The sequence below is a fragment of the Trachemys scripta genome, chromosome 6 (assembly GCF_013100865.1).
Source record: "Trachemys scripta elegans isolate TJP31775 chromosome 6, CAS_Tse_1.0, whole genome shotgun sequence".
NCBI lineage: Eukaryota > Metazoa > Chordata > Testudines > Emydidae > Trachemys > Trachemys scripta.
Window position 1 is genome coordinate 17866086 of NC_048303.1, and position 25147 is coordinate 17891232.

Below are 25147 nucleotides of genomic sequence, written 5' to 3' on the forward strand. Positions count from 1 at the left end.
GACTCAGCATGTGGCCCCAGAAGTTTATTAGCCTGTGGAATTCATTGCTGCAATATATCATTTCAGGCAAAGAGAAAAGCAGGATTCAAACGGGATTAACAAGAATATCAAGAGTTCCAATAGTAAATACCAAACAAAAAATTTTGAAAAGCGAGAAACCTTCATTCTTCATGATATGAGACAGCATCTAAATATTGAGGGTTTGAAGAACACATTTCTTGGGAGCAGATTATCCCACTACTGCCTACAGCAGAGATTCTTGCAGCTTCCTTTGAAGCATCTGGTACAGTTTGCTGTCAATGAGAAGATACTGGAATAGATGAGCTATCAGTCTGATCCAGAATGCCTATTTCTATGTTACTATATATGTGTATGTAGTATTGAATTTTATATATGTTGTTCCAGTTCTAGTCCCCTATTCTCCTTATTATGCTCTCTTTAAACGTGGCCCACTAATGAAACCCACAGCGCAACTACACAGACATCATTCGTTCCTATCATCTTGTACTGTAAAAATTCTGTTAAACCCACAGTCTCCTGGCATACGTTTAACTTTATGTACTATGAACTTCCCATTGGCTTCTTTCCTAAATCGGAACCTAGGAGTATATTTCACCCAAGTGTGTAAGGCCAACAGACACCTTCTGCATGACTCAAGTACTGCGCTGGGGCTATGCTATGAGACCTGAGATGGGAGGGCCCCTTCTTCCATGTGATGAGATTGCCATGCAAAATAAGCTGGTGCAGGAGGGCAGCTGTGAGAGAAGTGAGCCAGGAAAGGGATCACAAGGTCTGGTGGCAGTGACACATTGTCTAAATGGCATGAATCCACTTCAGCCCTTCAAGTGGAGTAGCAGCAGGAGTCAATGAGTGCGGGAAACTGTTCTACAGTGCTGCACCCTAATCCTAGTTTGGGGCTTAATTTCACTGCCCAAATGTTTTTGTATGTATATATACACCCCACTGAATCCCAATAATGCCATGTTCTTTCTTGAGTAGATGCACACCCAGCATGCCAGAACTGGAGAATTTTGCCTAGCAGAAACCATAGAGAGGTGATGCTCCTGTCTCATGCCCATAGCCCCTCCACTGGCTGTCTGAGGCAGTGCTGCCCTGCCCACCCCCATGTCCTCCTCCCATTTCCTGCTTACTGTCGGTGGATAGAGTTGGTGTTCTGTGTGGTTCCTAACCTCACAACCACTCTGTTTCTTCGTGATTCTAGTAGTATATAGTCAGTTAGTACTTAGTGTTTGATTTAGTATTTGTTTTAGTTCAAGTATTTCCTTGGTGATGCCCTCACCAGGGTTTAAACACTGTCTGTCATGTGGACGGGCAATCCCCAACAATGATCGCCACATGCGGTACTTGCTGTGCTTAGTAGAAGCCCTCGTCAAGGAGCAGTGTTCAATTTGCAAATCATTCACGAAACAGACTCAGGAATCTTCATATAGAACAGCACCTGCTCAAACAAGAGATGAGGCCTGCTTCAGCACTGAGGCCTGTGTTGGATCGGAGGTCGCCCTCAGGTTCCAAGAGTGCTGCTACTTTACAGTCTGGAACTGGCGCCTCTGAAAAGATGGAGGTCTTGGTCAAGTGTGCTGAGGAAAAGGTCGCGTAAGACTGATCAAGGTTGCTCTAGGTTACGTGTGGACTCATCTGCATCCTCCAGAAGGCATGTGGGCTGGCAGAATGTGAATGCCAGCATCCGGGATGGAGCAAGTCCCATCAATTTCTCCCCAGTACTGCACAGGGAAGTCAGAGAACACATACTGCTGAGTCCTGATTTGGTCTTGCGGCATCTGTTGAGTCTGGTCAAGAGCAAAGGGTGATGCCAGCACCCGCTGTTTCCATGCTGGTGGTGCATCACAAAGCAATGGACCTCCTCTGCTTTTCTGTCCCAACCCCACCATTGGTCCAGAAGTTTGCCAGGGCTGCATCACTGATAGCAGGCCACTGAACCTGAGAGTCTGTCAGCACCGCACCCCAATGATTCCCTTCCACAGTTAATTGGAGTGGAGCTGGTACTGGGCTTGGCACAAGGGTCTTCTTCGGCACCCCTGCTGTCGGCATCACTGATGTTACTATGGTGGCACTCACTGCCCTCCACTTCAGCACCGACAGTCACCTTAGTACCGCTGCCAACTTCGGGGACGACATTACTTCTGGCACTGGAAACAACCGAGGCGTACTCGGTGCCAGTGGTACTGTTTCCACTGTTGGCACCAGTTCCATCATCATTCTGGGCATCGGCCAAGTCAGACTAGTTAGTCGCACCCTCTGGGCTGGCTCCACCTTTATCCCGTGAAGCCCAGGACTGCTCAATGTCCAGGTTGGGATCTTCCTCCTCTCCTTCTCCGTTGTCTGACCCACACTGGGGGATACCAGAATTGGTGCTCGTCTCATGGTCAAGATGAGGGTTCCTGGCCCAACACGTACTGGCCACTGGTGCCCTATCCATACCAGTGGCCTCTATGAAATCCATGGGACGCTCCATGTGGAACAGGCCATAGAGGATATGTCCTTCAATGGCCAACAATATCTTGGAAAAGATGGACAAGTCTCTGTACTCCAAGAACTCTAGGGCAACCCTGCATATATGCTGGCAGTGTGGAGGTACCACTACGATGAGCAGCAGTATCATCTGCAGCACACATTGGGCAACCTCTCCCTCCCCCGAAACAGTAGGACTACCCCAGAAAGGGACATGGGTCCCAGAAGAGAAGGCATTCAGGTCCGGTTTTGGCCAGTCAACACACCTTCCCCTGGCACTCCTCAAGAGCCCATTTTGACTTATTGGTCCAGAGCAGTGTTCCAGTCATTGCTCCCTTCTCCCCATCCCCTCGGATTGGCGACAGCTTGGCTTGCTTTCACAATGCTCAGGGCTCAATCGCCATTGACAGCTGGGTCCTAAGTACTGTCAGATCAGGCTATTCCATCCAGCTCCTTTCCATCCCTTCCCTCCCTCCTGTCCACCCCGTCCCTCTTCAGGGACCCCTCTCATGAGATACTGCTCCTCGAGCAGGTTCACTCTCTACTGGCTTTGGGAGTGGTGGAGGAGGTTCCATCAGAACTCCAGGGTCAGGGCTTCTATTCTCAATATATTCTGGTTCCCATATCCAAGGGAGGGGTAAGACCCATACTTGACCTTCGCAGCCTCAACAAACATATCAGATACATGAGATTCCAATGGTCACTGTTATCAACTGTCCTTCCCACATTGTCCCAGAATGACTGGCTTCCTGCTCTGGACTTTCAGGACACTTTGTGGCAATTTTGCCAAGCCACAGAAAATTCCTTCGATTCGTCATAGCAAAGCGTCACTTTCAGTATATGGTGCTTCCCTTCTGCCCCTCAGGTTTTTCCCAAATGCATGGTCATGTTGACGGCACACCTCAGGAAGAAAGATTCCACATCTGCCCATGCCTTGACAACTGGCTACTGAGAGTCAGGTCCAAAGAGAAAGTCCTTTCCCACATCGACACTACACTGTGCTTTCTCACCTGTCTGGGTCTCATCCTAAACACCGGAAAGTCAACTTCCTTTCCCACTCAGAAAATCGAGATCATTGGGGCCATAATAGACTCTACAAATTCTAGAATGTTTTTGCTGACCGTTTTCAGAGGATTTGCCGCCTTTCCCTCAGTCTGCAGTCTCAGATGGGATGTGCCTGAGGCTCTTGGACCACATGTCTGCTTGCACAGAAGTGGTCAAGTTTGCAAGGTTGTGTCTTTGGCCCCCATAAATATGGTTCAGGACAGTTTACTGTCCAATTCTTACTCTTTGAACAGATTGGTCCATCTCCTTCCAGTGGTCCTGGACTCCTTGCAGTGATGGAAGCTTCCGGAGAATTTTTGTGAGGGCATTCCCTTCATCCAGCCTTTACTAGCCAGATCTGTTGTCACCGATGCCTCCCTGATTGGTTGGGCAGCACATCTGGGGTTGTTGAAAATTCAAGGTCTGTGGTCAGAGCAGGAGTCCTCACACCATATGAACGTACTGGAGCTTCAGATCATCTACAATGCATGTCATGCTTTTCTGGATCATACCAGGGCTCAGTGGTTCATATACTTACCAACAATACCACCACACTGTATTATGTGAACAGGTAATGGGGAAACACACTCCAGGATGTTCTCCCAAAAGGCAATCAAGTTGTGGCAGTTCTGCATCAAGGAGACTACCACTCCAATAACCGACCACTTGCCTGGGGTTAATTAGGAATTGTTCCTTGAGTCACAAGCGGTCTCTGAAAGTGAGTGTCCTCGGGGTCTTCTTCGCAGCTCGGGACATTCTGATAAGACCTGTTTGCTACGAAGGACAAGAAATATCATCTGTTCTGCTCTTGAGGGGGCTTCAGTCCAGGCTATCTGTCCTGTGCTTTCCATCTCAGGTGGCAATTGGCTCCCCTGTGCACTTTTCCCCCAATCCTGATCATCCCACAGGTCATCTTTAAACTTGAAGGCAGATTGGGCCAAACCCATTCTCATTGCCCTGGTGTGGCCAAGGCAATACTGGTTCTCAAACCTACTCGCTCTCAACTGAGCCTTTCATACCTCTTCATCTCCATCCTGACCTACTCACACAGAATCACAGTTGCATCTTACATCCCAAGCTCAGCTCCATGCGTCTCACAGGTGATTGCTTCGTGGTTGAATGAGGAGGAAGAGCAGCGTTCGGCAGCTGTTCAACAGATCCCACTCAAATTAGAAAGCTCTCTATCAGAATGGCCTATTCAGTGAAATGGAAGCAGTTTTCGCTGTGGTTGTTGGCCCACAGAATTCAATTAATGCTGACATCTATTCAGGACATCTTGGAGTACTTTCTGCACCTTCACTCGTTGCACTTAGCTCATGAAGAGTACACCTGGTGGCAATACTGGTGTTTCATCCCCCTATTCAGGGAAAATCAGTCTTCTCCAAGGCCACAGTAGCAAGATTCTTAAAAGGGTTTCTTTGTCTCCATCCCATAGGCAGCATGTGAACTGCCGGCTGGGGGAGGCTAGCCCCTAGCCCCGCCCCTTCCACCCGAAGCCCCCACCCCTTCTGTGTCCCCTTCTGGAGCCAGGACCCCTGCCTTGCAGCCAGTGGCCCCTACCCCAGGCTAGTGCCCCCAACCCCAGAGTGCCCCCAGCGTCTCTCCTCCTCCCCAACCCTGGAGCGACAGGAGAGCGGGCGGCACGGCCACAGCGCCCCCAGCCACAGAGCACTAGGAGGGCGGGTAGTATGGCCCCGGCCTCCCCAGCACCAGGAGGGCGAGTGGCATGGACCAAGCTGGGGCCATCCCACAGGTAGACTGGAGCCTCCCCAAGCAGAAGCAGGAGGGTGAGTCTGGGGGCGGAGCTTGGACGTGGCCATGCCTGGCTGTTTGGGGAGGCACAGCCTCCCCCAGCCTATGATACCTGCTGCCCATGCTCCATCCTCTGGTCCAAGAGCTAGTTCCGCTGTAGGACCTTAACACGGTCCTAGCAGTTTTAATGGGATCTCCATTTGAGCCCCTGACATCTTGTTCCTTTCTGATTTTATGTCAGAAGACTGCATTCCTGGTAGCAATAACATCCACCAGGAGAGTCGGTTTGTTGCAAGCTCATGGCAGAGTCTCCTTATACACAATTCTCTAAGGACAAAGTAACTTTACAACGACACCCAAAATTTTGTCTAAACTAGTTTCTCAGTTTCATTTGAAGCAGGTGGTATATTTACCTGTGCTCTTTTAGAAGTTGCATTCATCTCCTGAGGAGCAGCATCACCAGCGTTAGATGTCAGGTGATGTCTAGTCTTCTATCTGGACAAGACTAAACCATTCTGTGCTTCGCCTCACCTGTTTGTGTCATATGCAGATTATATGAAGGGGCAAATGGTCTCTTTACAGACTCTCTCTAGATAGATAACATCCTATATCGAGACTGCATATGAAATAGCTTCAGCTATGCCTCCTCAGCAGATGTGAGCGCATTCTACGAGAATGCAAGCGATGTCAGTACCATTCCTCAATGATGTCTCGATATTGGACATTTACAGGACTGCTACATGGTGTCCATACATACATTTTCAAACCATTATGCCATTACCGCATCTTCCAGGGTGTATGCAGGCTTTGCTATGGCCATCCTGCAATCCTTCTTTAGGTAGTCTGAGTCCCACCTCCTAGTGGGTACTGCCTGTGAGTCACCAAAATGACATACACGGCTGGATCAACTCAACAAAGAAGAAATGGTTACTAACTGTAACTGGGGTTCTTCGAGATGTGATGCAGACATGTATTCCACAGCCCACCCTCCATCCCATCTGCATCTGAGTCTAGTCTTTGGGCATTCGGTGCAAAGGAAGTTGGGGGGGAGGAGCGGTGCTGCCTTATATAGCCATGGGAGGGGCTATGGCCACCAGACATGAGTGCTGCTAAGCAAAATTCTTCAGCTCACATCTAAGTGGAATTCTCCATCACATCTCAAAAAAACACAGTTACAGTAAGTAACCATTTCTTACTTGGGTTTTATGCAGCTAAAGCAACTGCTATTGTTCAAGAATAACTTAAGAGTTCCCTGTTCAATATTGCTGCTTTTAAATGTCAGACATACACACGCTTTAGAGAGTTCCAAGTTGTAAACTAGTTACTCTCATTAGTTTTACTGGAGCTACTCATGTGAGCAACCCCCACTAATATGAATAGGGGGTTCTCACTCTGGTTCAAAGAGATTTAAAACCTTATTAGCAGATACCATTTGTAATATAAAAGGTTTGTGAGATTGACCCATTAAAGCAACTTGATCAAATATTTAATATAAAGAACAGCCAGATTCCATAAAATAAACTGTATATATGTTTATTCTTACAAAAACTATCAAGTTTTACAGTAATGACATTTAATTACTACTTTAAAAGTTAAAATAAATGACATAGTTTAATAGTGTTCTAAAATTAATTTTAACAATTGGAAATGAAAGTGTAAAATTTGAAGCACAATTGAGAACAGACATATTGATTTTTCTCCTCCTTGCTAGATTATAAACAAATTTGAGAAAAAAATGATTGTTTACTGTTTCCATAGCAGTATAATATAGTTTCATAGTCAGAGTAAGAATGCACTTAAGCTGCTATATTTGGGTTCTCTCCATAAATTGAAACAAGTCTGAGCTAAAGCTCATTTACTGTCTTGGAACAGAATTGATCTTGCTTTCACATTTGATTCACCCACTGCAGATTTTGAGAGGAAGAAAAATAGCATTGTTAGGTCAGTTTAACTAGGCTAGAGTTAGACAGAAAAGACTGGCAAACCAACTGTTTGTTTTAAATATTTTTTCTTCTTTCTCTCTTTGTCTTTCTCTCTGTGGATTTTTTAAAATAACATCTTAGCTGATTTTAATATAATATGTGGAGTCATTCATATAGACCCTCACCATTCATGGATCTAATTTACAAAGCAGTACATCAGTTTATTACTTCATAGAAAATACTGTCAATTTGTTACCCCTAGGATTAGCTGTTTTGCACTGAGACACTTTTGTTTAACCTGCAGGGTTTGATATAACAATTAATAGGAGGGAAGTTCTTACTTTGCTGAGATCAAATAATATTTCTCTCTGTCTTAACTCTTCAAAATGGATTGTCACACTTTATATTCAAATATATATGTTCTGCTAAGACACATGTTTAAAACATAGATGTGCATTTTGACAACAGGTAAACTAAAGATTAAATTTTGGGCTTTCCATGTTCAAATAGTTACAACTTCTAGCAGCCCTACAATAAAAAACTGTATATCTCATAGGGGGAAAGTATTTAATAAAGAAACATTTAATTTTCAAGCTCTTGAGAGGTTGCTATAAACTGTAAGGCAAATTCAGTGTTCACTTGCACCCCAGGAAAGCCAGCTGAAACCAGTCCTATTGTATAGGATATGAAGGCAGAATAGGTTTAATAGGATGCTATCAATATATTTTTCATAATAGTTAATCTTCATTGCTCCAAAACCATCAGAGTATTAAGATTTTGACAGTTGTAAGAACAACCTTAGTCCTTAAAATTGCCCAGAAATAAAAAAAGTGAATTGTGAAAGCCTTCTTTAAAATACACACTTGGACAATTTTTAATTGTACTCTTATCCATCTAGACTAGATATACCAACAACTACTAACTTACTTAATTTAAATATATATGCTTTGTGTTATTAATTTCACAAAGAAAATAAGGTTCTACATTTTTCTCAGTTCTGTGATATGAGCATTTTTTCTCAATTCTAGGTTATATTTACATTTAAAATATTAGGTAATAATGACAAAATAAGCAAAGATTGTTTTATATAGATAGTTTTCTAGAGATGCATTAAACCTTCAGTGCCATCTGTGATAGAAAGGGCTATATATATATATTCATAAGTGAAAGAAGAGCAGGAGTCAAAAATATTACAACTGTGGTCTGACCAATGAGACACGAGACTGCTAATTGCTTCCTGTCCCTTTTGAAATTACTCAGACTGAGCTAGATAGTAGTTATTGATTTACTGTACAGTAAATGTCCTATTGTTCACCACACCTCAGTGTGGCAGGTAGGTGCGGATCTGGCCCTGACTGAGACCAATTTAGTTTATCTACAACATTAAGAGGAATTAATTTTGAATCACTGTATAATGAATGAAACATGGCACAAAATGATTAAGCAGAGATATGAGAATGCAGTATAATTCTTTGCATACTTGGCCTGTGCAATGCTCATATAAACACAGCTGATACAGATAATAGTGCACAGTAATTCACGCTTTTTGAAGTTATTTATTCATCTGTTTTTCCACCTGAGGGTCTTCCAAGTGAGAGTCTGTTAATGACACAGCATTTAATAAAAGCATCCAAAATATACAACGTGTCTACAGACCAGCATTGGTGATGGGTTTTGTCATTTGACATGGAGTTCGAGTATAGGCATTGTGGATCATTTTAAAATATTTTGTTTTTCTGTTCCTATGTAGGACCAACTCCCATCTTAATTCCAGACTGCATTTTATTCTGAACAAAAAGTACCCTTAATTGTTGTGTCGGTCACAGGAATTTGTTGAACACATATGTCGGCCACACTGGCTTCTAAAGGTATGTCTGCACAGCCAAAGTTGTGCCTGGGCTAGCCTACCTGAGCTAGCTTGAAACTGTCTAGTGTGGGTAACAGTAGCAGTGAAGACAGCACAGCGTGGGCTAGTGAGCCAAGTATATACCCACGGTCTGTGCCAGACCTGTACTACACCCACTGAGGCCAACGCTGTGCTGTATTCTCTGCTGCTGTTACTCGTACCAGCTGGATTTGAGCTAGCTCATGTAGACAAACCTGTGGACAGCTTTTGCCGTGCTGACTACCCATAATGTAAAGTACAAGTATGTTTGTAAAAAAGAAAAGAAAATCTCACACACACACAATTTTGAAATCTTGTCACTGCCATTTGTGAGTCCCTAAAAGTTGCTGCCTTCCCATCTTTTCATGAGAATGATGCGTAACACACATCGGCATAGGTCAAAAGAGAAGAGTCTAGGTTATCACAAACTTAGTTGCAGAAAATCAGTTTTAATGTCTGAAAGAAATTACCACTAGACTCAAAGGAAGTTCCAGAAAAACAGAGATAAGTCGTCAGTAAACAGTATAATTATTTCGTTGGAGGATCTTGAAGCTCAGAGCACTTGACAAACCATTAATTTAGGCCTAACAAATCCTCCCCATGAGAGAGAAAAGTGATCTTATACCCACTTAATAGATGAGTAGACTGATGCACATAGCTGAAATTCTCTGCATTGAGATTATATAGAGGGTGGCATTGCACCCCTTTTCTTCTTGGGTTAGAAGATTGTCTAAGAATTTGATTCCCTCATCATCATAATTTCACCCCAGGGAGATTTAAGTGATTTGCTCTAATGGCTGTTCATCATTCTCCCAGAAAGCTATACAAAATATAGGGAGAGGAGGGGAGGGGAGTCGTCACTATAAATACTGGAAAAAAGGAGATGAAACAAGTTAACATGCATGGCTGATGTCATGATGAGGGAGGGATAGCTCAGTGGTTTGAGCATTGGCCTGCTAAATCCAGGGTTGTGAGTTCAATCCTTGAGGGGGCCACTTAGGGATCTTGGGCAAAATCAGTATTTGGTCCTGCTAGTGAAGGCAAGGGGCTGGACTTGATGACCTTTCAAAGTCCCTTCCAGTTCTAGGAGATAGGATATCTCCTTTAAAAATATATATATGTATATTTGTTTAGTGGGAGTGTGGTCTAGTGACTAAAACACAAGACTGAAAGCTTGTCTATACTTGGCTAAATCAGCCCTGCAGCGATCAATGCAGTGATGTTGATTTAGCAGGTGGTCTGGTGAAGACAAGCTAAGTTGATGGCAGTACTCCCTCAACGTCTGTACTCCATCTCCCCAAAAGGCGGAAGATAAGTCGTCGGGAGCGCATCTCCCCTCGACACCACACAGTGTAGACACCACTGTAAGTCTACCTAAGTTACGTAACTGAAGTAGCGTAACTTAGGTCAATTTACAGCTTTAGTTTAGACCCGTCTTAAGAAACAAAGATCAGTGTTCTATTTCATGTCTTTGCCACTGATTTTCTGCATAATGTTGGGCATGTCACTTAACCTGTTTCCCCATTTGTAACATGGAAATAATAATACTTATCGTCCAAAGTTGTTCGTAAAGCACACACAAGTCCTAAAAATGAAAGGCACTATTGAAGTGCAAAGTATTATTAACAATACCGTGGAAATATTTGTGTATATTCTAGTGATGCAAGTTACAGTTGCCCAGTCACAAATTCAACTTAAATTTTAAAAAGCTAAAGTTTTAATTTACTGTTAAAATTTGTTCACTTACTCATGGTCCCTCTCTGTTTGGCTTGGAGCCAAATGTTCTGATTTCTTTCTGGTTTTTAGCTTCTCTTTTCCTTCATTACCCACCACTCCCTGTGACTTCCCAGCGTGCATGCAGAGAAATAATTGTGCAAGATCTGAAAAAGGGTACAAAACCATCAAGACTGGAACTTTTTGCTGACAACTTTACTGTATCTATCCTATGTATTTTAAAACACTCTTAAATGTTAAGTTCAACCATCCTGTCTGCCTGCCTGCTGCTCTGCTCTCCTCCCCTCCCCCGCCCAGTCTCCCCTCCACCCCACTAGACATTTCCATGCAGGGGAGAGCAAATCCAAATTGAAGATGGAGAAACATGATCAATGAAAAACTTTCTTCTAAAATAAAAAGGATGGTCAGCTACTTCCAGTCACAAAATTGCTGATACCCACTTAATGTTCTCGTTTCTATATCACCGTTTATTTGCAGCTTTTAAATAAAATATCAGTCTCAAAATCACGTTTTTATGTAAATGATATAGGAGAGTCATTTACTACATCACATTCTAAATTACTGCCTGAAATACTATTGTTCAATAAAAGTAGCTTGAGTATTTTTACTGAAGGCTTTGTTCATGAAGTTTATTTCTTAATTACTTTTTGTAATCACTGACATGTTGGTCATTATTATTCCCATCTTGCCAAGACATTTTTTTTTAAAGAGTGTGCTAATTACTAGCAAAAGAGGGGGAAATTGCATGATACATTGCAACAGCAATTTACAGTTAAGTGTATTATCTTTTCTAGAATGTGGAGCAAAAACTCTAGTCAACTCCAAAACTTATTGCAATCTGTCTAATATTACCAGGCCAGCAGGTCATCTTAGAATTACATTTAATTATGTTTTAATACTTTTTATGTTGCACATTTGTCCGTACAGCTAGGTTTGTATCATTTTTGGAGTTAGCATATTTGTTCATAGACATCTTATAAATAGCAAGACACCAGCATCATCACAGACTTGCTAATGCAGTCTTTGGCTACCGTAACAAGGCTGATGTGTATTGGCGAATTCACATTAGCATAGCCACTACTTGTCCTGCACTAGATAATGGACTCAAAGGTTAAGAGCAAAGGATCTCAACAGATCCAATCAGCGGAGCTTTTCCAGGGCTAATTACCTCTTTACTGCGCTGACTCTAATGTGACATGTTTATTGCCTTAACTAACAACTCATTAGCTTAGTTGATGTTTTTGTCAATATTAATTCGTTCATTTAAGCCAAGTCAAACCTTAAACAAAGATGTCCAGACTGAGAAACTGGCAGCAGAGTGACTTTTGTTTAGTTCATCTTTTTTTCTGTAGCTCAATTTAATCAAAATAAATGTTGATGAGAAATATTTAGAGTATTTTTCTAAAGGAAGCATGTGTTTATCAATGTGCTACTGTTTGTTGTGTATGGCACTCAATGTTTAGGAATTAAAATTAAAGTAAACTACAGCACACGCTTCATAGCTTAATGTGTGTATCAGGAAGCAACAGTTACTACTCTTCTTTGATTGCATATTTACAGATTAACATAAGAAGGCATGTCAGTTGTTAGCTGCTCTGAACTGCTAAATATGGTGAGCAGTTTGTTCAATAAATAAAATTAAGCAAGTTGGAGAAGTCTAGTTTTGAGAACTGCCTAGAGAAAAACCCATAAAAATCAATATTTTATCTCTACCACTATAACTATCTAAAGTAATGTTATTAAATTGCACGGCAATAATGATAAATTACATTTATCTAGGAATTTTACTCTTTAGCTGTCATTCACATTTTATAAACAGTTACTAGTTAATTGTTTTTATTTTAGTAGAGACTGTTTAAAATAAAATTCATAATTATAATTATTGAGCATACAGAATCTGGACTTGGCTTTTAATATGCTGGGCTCTTGGTTGGATCATTCTCTTTTCTAGTTATTGTCATTTTAAAAAGGCAGAAAAGAAAGGTGAAATAGTTACTTTACATTAAACAGAGTAGAAACTGTTATATATATCTCCTCAATATATGTTCCCTTCTATATGCATCCGAAGAAGTGGGCTGTAGTCCACGAAAGCTTATGCTCTAATAAATTTGTTAGTCTCTAAGGTGCCACAAGTACTCCTGTTCTTCTTTTTTTAGAGTAGAAACTGATGATGGTGATGGTTTGATCAAAAGACTCTATAGTCAGGCAGTCACTATTAGTAGTTGCATTTAGTTGTTAACTGCAATGCAGCAGATCTCAAAGAAAATCTGAAGTTATTGTGTTATCTGAAGTGTCTTAAATGTACTTGGTGCTCCAAATAGCCAACAGTCAAAATCAGATGAATGCAATACATTGGGGTCTAAATGAAGTGTGGAAATGTGTGAGGAGATTGCCAGTGAAGAGATCAATGTAGGATGGGTTCACAAAAGTGGGGCTAAGTAAAACTGAACAATTTTTTCTTTTTGGACGTGGATTCTCAGTTTAAAATGTCTTTCATTTATGTGCCGTAATCAAATATTCAGTTACTGAGAGAGGTGTGAAATTTTATAGCGAAGTCTCTTCTTCCTAACTTTCAGGCAACACCTTCTTTAAGTGCACAGCTTGCATTTGGGCTGTGCACTGAAGGGCATCTTGGGACCAAGAATGCTCCTCCTAGGCGATAGAGAAACTTGCGGCTGGCCCCAGTCACTGATTTGGGCTTGCAGGGTTTGGGCTAATGGGTAGATATTTGGGCTTGGGCTGGTGCCTGAGCTCTGGGACCCTCCCCTGTTGCAGTGTTCCAGAGCCCAGTTTCCAGCCTGAACCTGAACTTCTATAGCACCGCAATTAAACAGCCCTTAGCCTGAATCCCATGAGTCCGAGTCAGCTGGCACGGGCCAGCTGTGGATGTTTAAATGCAGTGTAGACATACCCTCTGCATTTGCTGCTAAATCCCTGTGGCTATGGTGTCTCCAGTAGCTCTAACATCCATGTTTTCTAGGGGTAGTGACTTCTGCCCCACAGCTCTGCCCTTTCTTCTCCACCTTCCTGTTCCTGTTCCACTCTAAATTTCCCCTGTGCAATCGCACACTGGAGTCTTGCATGGTTGAACACCATAACCTGCAGGGTATTTACACCCTTTGGGCAAACTCCCCAGCATAATTACTATGGCTGAGTCGAGTGACTGATGCACTCAAATGGGTAGAGGACCCCTTCTAATAGCTAGGCCCTACCCTTGAGATGCCTTCTGCACAGCTGCTATCATATACGACCCTGTGAATGGTGTGTTGGTGGGTTTTATGGTGACCCAGAATTGGGGTGGAAAACTTTTACCCAGCTTTCCTTTACCTTAGGCTTTTCTGACAGGCACCCATGTTCATTTGACAGCCAGAATTTGGCCCTTAATGTAATTTTTTTTGCTTCTTCACTCTTTAATAAAATGTGACACAAGGTAGAAATTTAAAAACAAAACAAAAAACCCCCCTAAAACTACATGTATAGATTTGTATTAACATTGAGTGACAGCCATTGCAAATAGTTATTTTCCCTGCCTTACAATTAAGATATTTTGTTGTACTTGAATTCCTTTTTATTAAAGTCAATCACTTGAAGCAGAGAGAGAAGAATACAATATGGCACCATGCCACCTGTGCTCTGTGACCTGCACGGCTGGGGGAAGGACTTCATTCACTTGGTAACACATTATTAATTCATTTGGCATTCATTGTAATAACATAAATCATCAGAAAATCATTTTGTTTTAAAGTGCATATAATATGTAATCTCAAAGGGTTGTCATTGTAATTGAGCTATTAATTAATGTAGCATTATTTTAATGTGACCTTCTTTTCCTCGGTCTACTGTTCAGCCTCTGACATTGGTAGGTAATTGGTAGCTGTTTCTTCATGTGTATTCAGGACATTCCAGTTTTGTGAAATATTTGTAATATTTTAAGATAAACCAATATTCACAATATATCCAAGGGTTTCTCAGTCTCTATTTGGTGCTTTCATTTAGTACAGTAGTACTGGTGCAGTTAGCAGGATTTTGGAAGTAAGTGTTACGCACTACCAGATGGCAAGTGCAGAAAAAGAATGTTATGGATGGATCATAAGTAATTTTCCTTTGTGGGCTATTCAGCATGTTGTTTATTGTCATGCTTATTGCACTGGGGAAGTTTCAGTATGAGAAGCTTTCATGGGGCTTCTGTCCATTCCTGAAAGGGAGAAAAGAGGCTACTCTGATGCCCAGATCTACCTTTGCTGTAGAGCTATTCATTGTGTATACGGTTCCTAAATCACTCCCTTATAGCAGCAGCCGCCATCTGTGCAGCTTAGTGCAGGCAAAGGATTTTCATTTGACTATTGCTGATTCTTCCTTTTCTGTCATTTCACTTTCTAACACGCTGCTGTGACATGTCTAAGACAAGTGAGCACGTTTCCTGAGCTCACTGCCTCCGTTTATCAGACTGTCAAGAAATTTCCCACTTGCACATTTCTCTTTTTGCTTCATGTGAGGAAGCTGCCTATAGAAGTCTCAGTATGGAGAGAAGGCCAGTGTGGCTTTCTGACATCACCTGAGGAGCTGACAGCAGCAGCTTTTAATCAAGTAAATCAAGTGCTGCCTGTGAGTAATAGTCATGATGGGATTAAGTTTAAGGGAAATGCTGGTGAAATACACCATTACACGTAGGAAACTACTCCATTTTTGCAATATTATTCAGTAAAGTTACATCCCCAGACAGCACTGTTCACTTAGATTGAAAGCCTCCCTCTACTGATTCTTCAGATGATGTCATAAGGGATCTTTTAAGTAAAGGATAGAATGTATAGCCTGATGAGACAGACACAATTAAAGCTGGTTAGAAAATGGTCACTTTTCCCCCCCAAAAACACTTCAGCCACCTCTGTCAACTGGTTGAAAAACAGTAAAAATAAGTCTGAAAAAATCATAAAAAATTCTACCGACTCTAGCCACAATTCTGACCAAAAATCAATATACAATTTGACTTACAGTAGGTTGTGGTTAGGCTGCAAAAGTGTTCTACTGGAATCTTGAAAGCGACATCATCTACGTGGCTAGAGTATAATGTGCTGTACATAGTGTTGCGATCATTTAAAAAGATGCTGTCAATTTTAATTTTTTTAATTGTCTAATTAAAAGTCTTGCTTTTAAAAATTATTTACAGCTTTTATAAATCTTTTTCTCCTTCCTACTAATGTCTATAAGAGCTTTTCAGTTATCTCTCCCTTGCTTACTGACTACACGGGAAAATGAAATAAATGACTATGCACAAAGTGCTGTGAAATCTTAAAAATACCCTGGAATCTCTTTTAGTCCTAGTAATTTTCAGGGCTTTTTAAAAAACAGTAGTTATAAATTTGTCACACAGAAATAGAATTTTTAATTGGTTATCTTGTGGCCCAGTAAAATCCATATTTTCAGGACTATTTGGTTTGAAAATTAACAGTGAGGTATTCTCCACTGAAAAATTTATATTTAGGATGCAATATGAGCCCGATTGCCCGATGATTCAGATCAATGGATCATCTAGTTCAGAATATGTATATTCTTCACACAAACAAGTCATTACTGCCACTCATGCTATTTCAACAATCAAGAGGTAGAGATGGGATGGATTATGGATTATGGCTTTGTTAATGGAATATAAAACCTTTAGTCACATTGGTTCAAATTTGTTCCAGGTTGTGGTACCTTAAGGCCATTGCTATCTGATGGCTGTTCAGTGTCCGTTTTAACATGCAGTATTGGTCTCAGTCCAGTTCTTAGTGGACAGATATCCACAGCACAAAAATACATTCACAGTTGGCATCCTTTTTAGTAGACTCAGCAGAGAGTTTCAAGTCTGAGTAGAAATAGAACAGCATTTTATCCCAGCACAAGCTTGAGGGACATTAGTAAGGTGATGTGGGAAAACTTGTGCTGCTTCCAGTGATGCTGTATTTGCTGTGTGGACAGAGAACTATTCCAGCACCATTCATGAGTACTAAATTTATCCAAACATCTTAAAAAGAATGGGGGGAGGGAGGGTTTACATGCAGATACTCACATGCTCTCACTAAACAATAGGTGAGATAAAATATATACACCTCTACCCCAATATAACGCGGCCCGATATAACATGAATTCGGATATAATGCGGTAAAGCAGTGCTCGGGGGGCGGGGCTGCGCACTCTGGCAGATCAAAGCAAGTTCGATATAATGTGGTTTCACCTATAACGCAGTAAGATTTTTTTGGCTCCCAAGGACAGCGTTATATCGGGGTAGAGGTGTATTGATATGCTTGCTTTAAGTTATACATCTGTTTTTTTTTTAAATTGAGCCACAATACTGTTGGGACAAATGTTGTAACATGTCACTCTTTAAGCCCAATAAACTTAGTGCTGTCTCTGTTAAAAAGTCATTTGGATATTTTAGGGTCAGCACATTTCAGGTATAAAGAAAGACAAATATATTTAACTGATAATTAGATTATCCCTATAAGTTTATCAAACTGTGCCAACAATGCCATGATGTTGTGATGCTTTAACTTACTGACTATCAGTGGGAAAGAATAGTAGGTTTTGGTGAGATGGGATGCAATCTCACATGTAGCAACCTGAGTCACCTCATTACTGCTAGCCTTCTACATTACATAAACCCAAATCCTTATACTATATGAGATTTAAAAGCAGGATATGCATGCAGTCCATGCTATACATTTGAAAATTATTTACAATATATTTTTGCCACCTATCTCTAAATACTCATAATACATGATTTTATTTGGTTTCAGTGCAGTTATAGAGCATGCAGACTTCTAGTTGGAAAATAAAATCTGTAGATAAATGTATGTAGATGTTCAACTTCTTACCATAAAATGGCTGCAGTTTCTGACCTAGGTACATATTTCCCCAAGTTCAAGAAGGATAATAAGCAACTGCAAAGACACTAACTCCCTTAACATGGTGAAACTTACAGTGGTTTTGCTGTCAGGTTTGCATGAAATCAAATTAATGCAAATTAACTCACTGTTTTAGTCTGATTTTAGGTTGGACTTTGTTATGCACTATTTTTAACTAGGTTATAATAAAAAACTAGCCCTGAGGTGAGGTATTATTGAGAGAAGAGAGCTTGCATGAAGTTATTTGGTTATCAGAGACGAGAAACTGAGGCTGGGTGCTGCAGCATGACCCCAGGCCACAAGGGGGAATGCGGGAGGCAGCTGGCAGCGGGCGCTGCTACGAATAGTCCTACCGAAAGAATACAATATGGATGGAATCAATAGTCTATAAATATTAGTATAGACTCTAATAGAGAATTATTGCCTTCCTATAGTTTATCCATCCTAAATTATATTAGGCACATAATTCTTTATTAAATTCTACAGGCAAAAATCCTATCGAAGGGTTATCACTTTTTCTGTTGAATTCTGTAGGACTTTTTGATAAGCATTTTGTCTGGGCTGCTTGTGTCACAAGTGTTGGTGGAAAAGCCTTTCCCACTGCCATTCCTTTTAACTAGAAAAACTTTCCTGCATCCTTCTGTCTCATTTTAGAGCATATTTTTCCTTGGTACACTTTTTCCTCTCATTCTCTCACCGGCTACTTATTTAATTCTGTGATTGCACTATTTAATTCGCTAGAGGGTTGACATACCATTTACTGGAAAGATCCTATATTAAATAGGGCCCTGGTCCTGCAAACAATTTGATATAATATTTTGTATTTGTAATAATTATTTTTATTGCAGTAACACCTACCTATCATGGTCAGGGTCTGATTGTGCTAGGCTCTGTACAAACACATAACAGAAAAATGGTCCCTGCACCGTAGAGGTTATGGTCAATTAATATAATTGATATAGGCAGCACTATGCATCTCTTCTTTCACTAACTTCACTGAGACACTGTGCAGATGTAGGGACTTGCCCACTGGAAGCTTTTACAGCATATCAATCTAATGTTGTATTGTATTCTGAGTAGATTTCCATACTGTATTCTTATTCATGGTAATTTTTACAAATAACAAAGCAGAATCAATTCAATAGTTTTCTTTTTATTGTACTAGTTTTTATCCTGTTTTGTATGGTAGGTAAAGCTTTGACATTCCTTCTGCTGCAACCACCAAGCCCCAAACTTCCTCCACACAGCACCATCCGCAGAACTGCCATTGATCTGATTGGGCGAGGTTTTACAGTATGGGAGCCTTACATGGATGTCTCCGCTGTATTAATGGGCCTTTTGGAGCTCTGTGCTGATGCTGAGAAGCAACTTTCAAAGTATGTATTTAATCCAATAATTATTGGTGTGTGTGTGTGTGTGTGTGTGTGTGTATGTTCTGTTCTGCTTTGTTGCACCGGTTAACACACAAGAAAATACAGATATGACCATTGTATTTAACTGGGGGAGGAAGCCCCCTAGTGTCTGAGTAATTTGAAATCTGGCATTTGTACCAACAACACCAAAATTTAAATTACTGATATACAAGAGTTGACTTGTTTTTGTAGTCTCTGCTGGCTCTGAAGTGTAATCTCAGGCCTTAAAATTGACATAGTTACAGCACTCATGGGTGTGAAAAAGGACATACTTTGGGTTTATTGGAGGAGAGCTACAGTGCTATAGCTGTGGTGCTGTCATGCCTCTAGTGTAGGTACAGCCTCAGAAGGGGAAAGACTTAGTCACATAGGGTACGTCTATACTGCAATTAGACACCTGCTGACTTGGGCTCACGGGGATGAGGCTGCGGGACTGTTTAACTGCTGTGTAGACTTCCTCACTTGGGCTGGAGCCTGGGCTCTAGGATCCTGCCCAGGCTGCAGCCAGAACTCAGCAGGCTACACCACAATTAAACATCTCCTTAGTTCGAGCCCCTTGAGCCGGACTCAGCTGGCACAGGCCAGCCACGGGTGTCTAATTACAGTGTTAGACTCACCCATAGACTAGAAGGATCTCTTTAGTGATACTATTTACACTTCCTGTAGTTAGTAGTCTGTTACCATCTTGGGCATGAACCCTTTCCTGAAGTCTGTAGTTGGCAAACATTTTTCATTATGTGCTTTGGGGTACAACGTTTTTAACCTATAAGACATTCTCATCAAATTTGAGGGGAAAAAATCAGTTACACATTATCTGTTAGAAAAACAGATAGTCTTCTAAACTCCTTTTACTTTCTTGTACTTGGAAAGCTAGTATTTTCCAAAAGCTTTTTTTTTTTTTTTTTGCTCCTTTTTTCAAAAACACATTTTTGTTGTGCAGCATTAAATTTATACTATGAGCTAATATCTTTTGGGTATTTTGGAAAATACATTTTAGAAAAAACGGTTTATTTTGTTTAGAAATACTGCTTATTACATGTAGGCACAATTATTTTCTGTGACCATCTAGATATTTATACTTTTCACAACTAAACTTGGTGTGCATGGGTAGCATCTCGGTAAATTGTGGATTTAAACATCCCTAAGAAATCATGAACTCAATAAACCACAAACTGTCTCCTGGATCAAAAACCAGCTTGTTAAACTGACCTAAATTTATACTATAGACTGTCTTATAGTATACATCTTTTGGTCTGTGTGGCACACAGTCCACTTTCTAATTTGATATTTGCAGTCCATCGGATCAAAAAGAGATTTCTCTTGTAAAATTGCCAATTTGAGGTAAAATTCAAAATAAATATTATCACAATAATATTTTTTTAAAAAACAATGTATGGTATGTATGTATGTCCCATTGTAAAAAAATCACTAACTTTATATCTACACAACAACCCAGGTTTAAAACTTTCTCAAAATATGTCTTCAAAACTTGTTTGTAAAATACTGCAAGAATTTATTTTAAAAACTTGTATTAGTTTTTCTTTATTGTAAGTAATTTCTTCTGAAAATACTTTAATTTAATCCAATCCTGTAACTTTATTTGAAACTCACAAAACCAATGAAATGGAGCCAGGTTCCTCCATTCTTCTCTAATCCTCTGGTGTTTGTTTATTGCAGGTACTGTGATGTATGGTGAAATTAAATAATTAAATTTTGTTTCCATAACTTGAAATCTTGTGATTATGTTGATATCGGATAGTTTTGTTTGTTTGTTTGTTCAGATGGAACTGATATAGTGATGGCAATTTATCTGGGTCCCTCTATTTCTGGTTTGTTCTGGTCAGGACACCTCTCAGGATCAGGCTGATGAAGGCTTGAGGTCCCAGGAAACAGTGGGGGGGGTGACAACCATGATGGTAAAGCTTGCTCTAGTGGCCTCCATCTGTCTTTTCATTCTGTTCTTTTTGTTGTTGTTGTTCTTTTGTACTTTCCCAGAAAATCTTTCTTGTAAGGACCCAAAAATGGAATGGTGGATGGAATAGCCATCCTCTCTTTATTTTGTGCACCAATTAGGACTAATAGCCAACATACCAATTTTGGCTTATTAACTTCTGGCCCCCCACCACCTGGTTTTTAACCAGCATAGTTTCAATTGCAGTCCTTGAATCAACTTGGCTTTTTTGTCTAGCCTAATTCAGTTATTCTGTATCCCTTTTGTACCTTTTCCCATCAACGTTTGTTATTGTAGGTTACTGTAGCATCTTTATGAACTTTTACCTACTTTTTACAGTTGAGCTCATGGTTCAGGTAAATGTATAGGCCCAATTGTCATGACAGGTCCCCCAGTGAAGAACTAAAAAACCACTATGACCAGAAGACAAAGAGATGGACCTCTCATAGGAAAGACATGGGAATGGTGTGGGAAGCAAACCAATCCTTTGTATTTGAGATCCCAGCTGCTATTCGGCCTCATCCATGCTTGAAGCCTACAGAGAGGAGGTTTTGGCTGGGCAGATTATAGGGGAAGGTGAGCCTAAAATCATTGGGCAGGATCTGTGGCAGCTGCCACTACATTTAAATGACCCAAAGTACTGCCTATCATTGTCTAGTCAAAGGATAAGGGGCAGGATCGTGTCATTGCTTAGACTCTGCTGCAGCAGATTCTACTCAGAGGTCCCAATATTTCTACCAGCCCAGACAGATGCAGCCTATTTACTTCCAGGGTGCATATGCTAAATGAATGAAAGGTTAGTAGAAGAGAGTATGAGGAGACAAGGTCTATGTGGTAAGCTAGAACAACCCCTAGGAGAGTGTTTATCAACAAGGAGGCAATTTTGAACTGAATCCTGAATGAATGATAAGCCAGTTGAGCCCTTTGAGGATGGAGGTATGCGATTGGGTGTGTTTGTACCTATGAGAATGCAGGCAGCAGTACTGTGTTAGATCTAGAGTACTGGGGCTTAGGGAAGCCATATAAAAAATAGTTGAAAGAAGGAATGAGGGTGTTGGTGGAGGTGGTTGTGATGGTTCTTGGGGTACAAAGGACTGTAACTCACATCCTTACCCCTCTGCCTCCAATGTGAGGGAGTCTTGCTTGTGGTAACTGGGTGCTAGCTCCCTAACACCACCAGCCTTTCAGTCACTCAAGCCACTCTACTCCAGACTATGCCAGCCCTGTGTTTGCCTTGCAGGTTAGCAAGAGATGCACCTCAGTCCCTGAGTCCTCTTGAAGATTCCCCTGTGATATCAAACCACAGACACTGGTTACTCACAGAAATCCCAGGTCCTCTTAACAGTTTTACCTTAAACTGCCGCTCCTGTATAATACACAGCACTTGTAATGGGAGGAATAGCTCAGTGGTTTGAGCATTGGCCTAATAAACCCAGGGTTGTGAGTTCAATCCTTGAGGGGGCCACTTGGGGATCTGTGGCAAAATCAGTACTTGGTCCTGCTAATGAAGGCAGGGGGCTGGACTCGATGACCTTTCAAGGTCCCTTCCAGTTCTAGGAGATAGGATATCTCCATTAATATATATATATTATATATATAAACAAAAGAAGGTTTATTTAAGAAAGAATAGAGATTACACAAGAAGCAAGAGAGAGTGATGGAAACAAATAGTTACGATACAAAATAAAATAATAAAATGTGAACGAGGGCACACAATTTATTATGTGACCACCTTATCTTATAAGTAGGTTTTCCCCCCGAAGTTCAGTCTGTTACAGAGCTGGCTGGCTTCACGGGAACCAAGATCTAATCATTCATGAAAAACACCTCTGCTCAATAAGATGTCTTTGGGAATGGATCCAGAGTGCTTCTCCCCACTCTGGTTATACTGAAACAGTCTTTTGTCTTTATTCATATCCAGGGTGATCCCCGTCTGTTATAATGCTCCTTTTTTACCTCCAAGTGGTTTAGATTATTTGCAGTTGTCTTTGATAGTTTTCCATTGACTCTTTTGTGATGGGGCAATGATAGGCAGTTGAACCTGGCATTACATCACTAGCTAACCAGGGATACGTGGCTACTCCCTCCTGTAGGACTAGGCAGTCACTGAGTAATATCACTCCCTGGTGATTCCTTTTAACTTAAAAAACATATGAGCATAAACGTCAACATAGTTACATTATTCCTTAAATATTACCCATACACACAACATGCCATGCCAAGCTTCCAATAGAGACCTTACATGTTAACGTTAATTGACAAATACTCTAAGCCAGTGGTTCTCAAAGTAGGGCTGCCACTTGTTCAGGGAAAGCCCCTGGTGGGCCAGGCCGGTTTATTTACCTGCCGCGTCCACAGGTTTGGCCGATCGCGGCTCCCACTGGCCACGATTCGCTGCTCCAGGCCAATGGGGGCTGCAGGAAGCGGCACAGGCCGAGGGATGTGCTGGCCGCCCTTCCTGCAGCCCCTATTGGCCTGGAGTGGCAAACCACGGGCCAGTGAGAGCCACGATCGGCCGAACCTATGGACGCGGCAGGTAAACAAACCGGCCCAGCCCGCCAGGGACTTTTCCTGAACAAGCAGCCGCCCTACTTTGAGAACCACTGCTCTAAGCAATGTATTTGATGTAGTGAGTTGTTTGTTTGCTAAGGGGCCTATGTGTCACAGTGGTATAAGATGAATGTAGCAATGTGGGGAATGCATGAGGAGGTGAGAGATTTTGAATCTAAGTTAAAGACAAAGTTATGGAAGGTGAAGGCAAATCGAAGGTTTGTATCAAGGAAGGAATTTTGAGATGGAGCTATTTATTTATTTGTTTGCAGTAGTACTCACAATGTGTTGGATGCTATAAAAAGATAAAATAATGCATGCTGAAAAGACAAAGCAGTGAGAATGGGTAGAGGAAAGAGTTACAACCAACAAACAAGATAGTTAGTGATTGCTCAAACCCTGATACTATGAAGTTTTAATGACACTGTGTGTGTGTATGTGTGTGAGTTATGAAAAATACAAAGATTATCCCGAATTACGCTATAGCCTTTCATCCAGCTAATCTTCTGTAGCAATCATATTAGAAGTGGGTCATCCACAGGGATTTAAAGGAAGAGAGGCTCAGCTCAGGAATATGGACTAAATATACAGATGCTACAGTGGAGATCATGGAGATGTTTGTGAGAGAAGTGAGCATAATGTACAACAAGGCTAGAGTAATAGGCAGAGCAGAGGGGACAAAATTGCTATGAAAAGAGAAAAGGGCGAAAATTGGGGAGGGGGAAAAATATTCAGGGCTTGAAGTCGAGGATAAAAATCTTGATGCAATGGGAGAAGTGAAAAGGGTAGAGGCATTCAGAGAGGGAGTGGGGCCTTGGTCTTATTGACTGGCAAGGAAGACGAGTTTGATGGCATCATTTTATGGGCAAGTGGGTTCATATACTGGTTCATATAATCATATGTCTTCTCCAGTACAACTACAATTTCAATTCCTTGAAATAGACATAAACACATAAATATACTATTATGGTAAAATATATTCTAATATTTCACAGCTTAAACTGAAGTTTATAGAATTTATCTGTGTCCTGCATCTCCTGTTTGTTATCCAGTAAGTGCATCTCCAGGTCTTACTATTAGCATGTAGAGATTTAAATACTACAGAATTTGTCGATTTGATGTGCCATCTTTTGCCTTATGACCTCTTGAAGCAACCGCGATTAACTAGAATCGGAATTCCTGACTACTTCAGGTTAACACATAGGATCCAATCCTGCCAAATGCATTTAAGTAACATTACTCACATGAGTAGGAGCAGTCATCTGTATTTGCAGGATTCCCTGGCTTAGACAAAATGCTTGGATTCCGTGTTGATGAGTGCAGTATATAAACCTAGATAGATGATAGGAAAAAAAGCTTGTGGCATCTGCTCACACATAATGTGTCTCCTCTCTCCGCCCTCTCCTCCCCCTTACTCTACACACCATTGTAGTGTACATATACAACATCCTTTCATTTGAGATTCTGAGTTGCTCAGTTTCTCTTTTAATATGTGTGGTTTGTGCAGGGTTGTTTCAATGATC

At 41.1% G+C, this 25147-nt stretch overlaps 1 protein-coding gene across 4 annotated transcripts in view; it reads left to right on the forward strand.

Annotated features, from left to right (window-relative positions):
• Window positions 1-25147, forward strand: part of WDR7 (WD repeat domain 7) — a 340638-nt gene that overhangs the window by 224626 nt on the left and 90865 nt on the right. For all 4 annotated transcript variants that reach the window (XM_034773718.1, XM_034773717.1, XM_034773719.1 and 1 more), the window contains one exon: window positions 18901-19087. In XM_034773718.1, the coding sequence (XP_034629609.1) occupies window positions 18901-19087 (187 nt within the window). The remainder of the gene's footprint in view (window positions 1-18900; window positions 19088-25147) is intronic.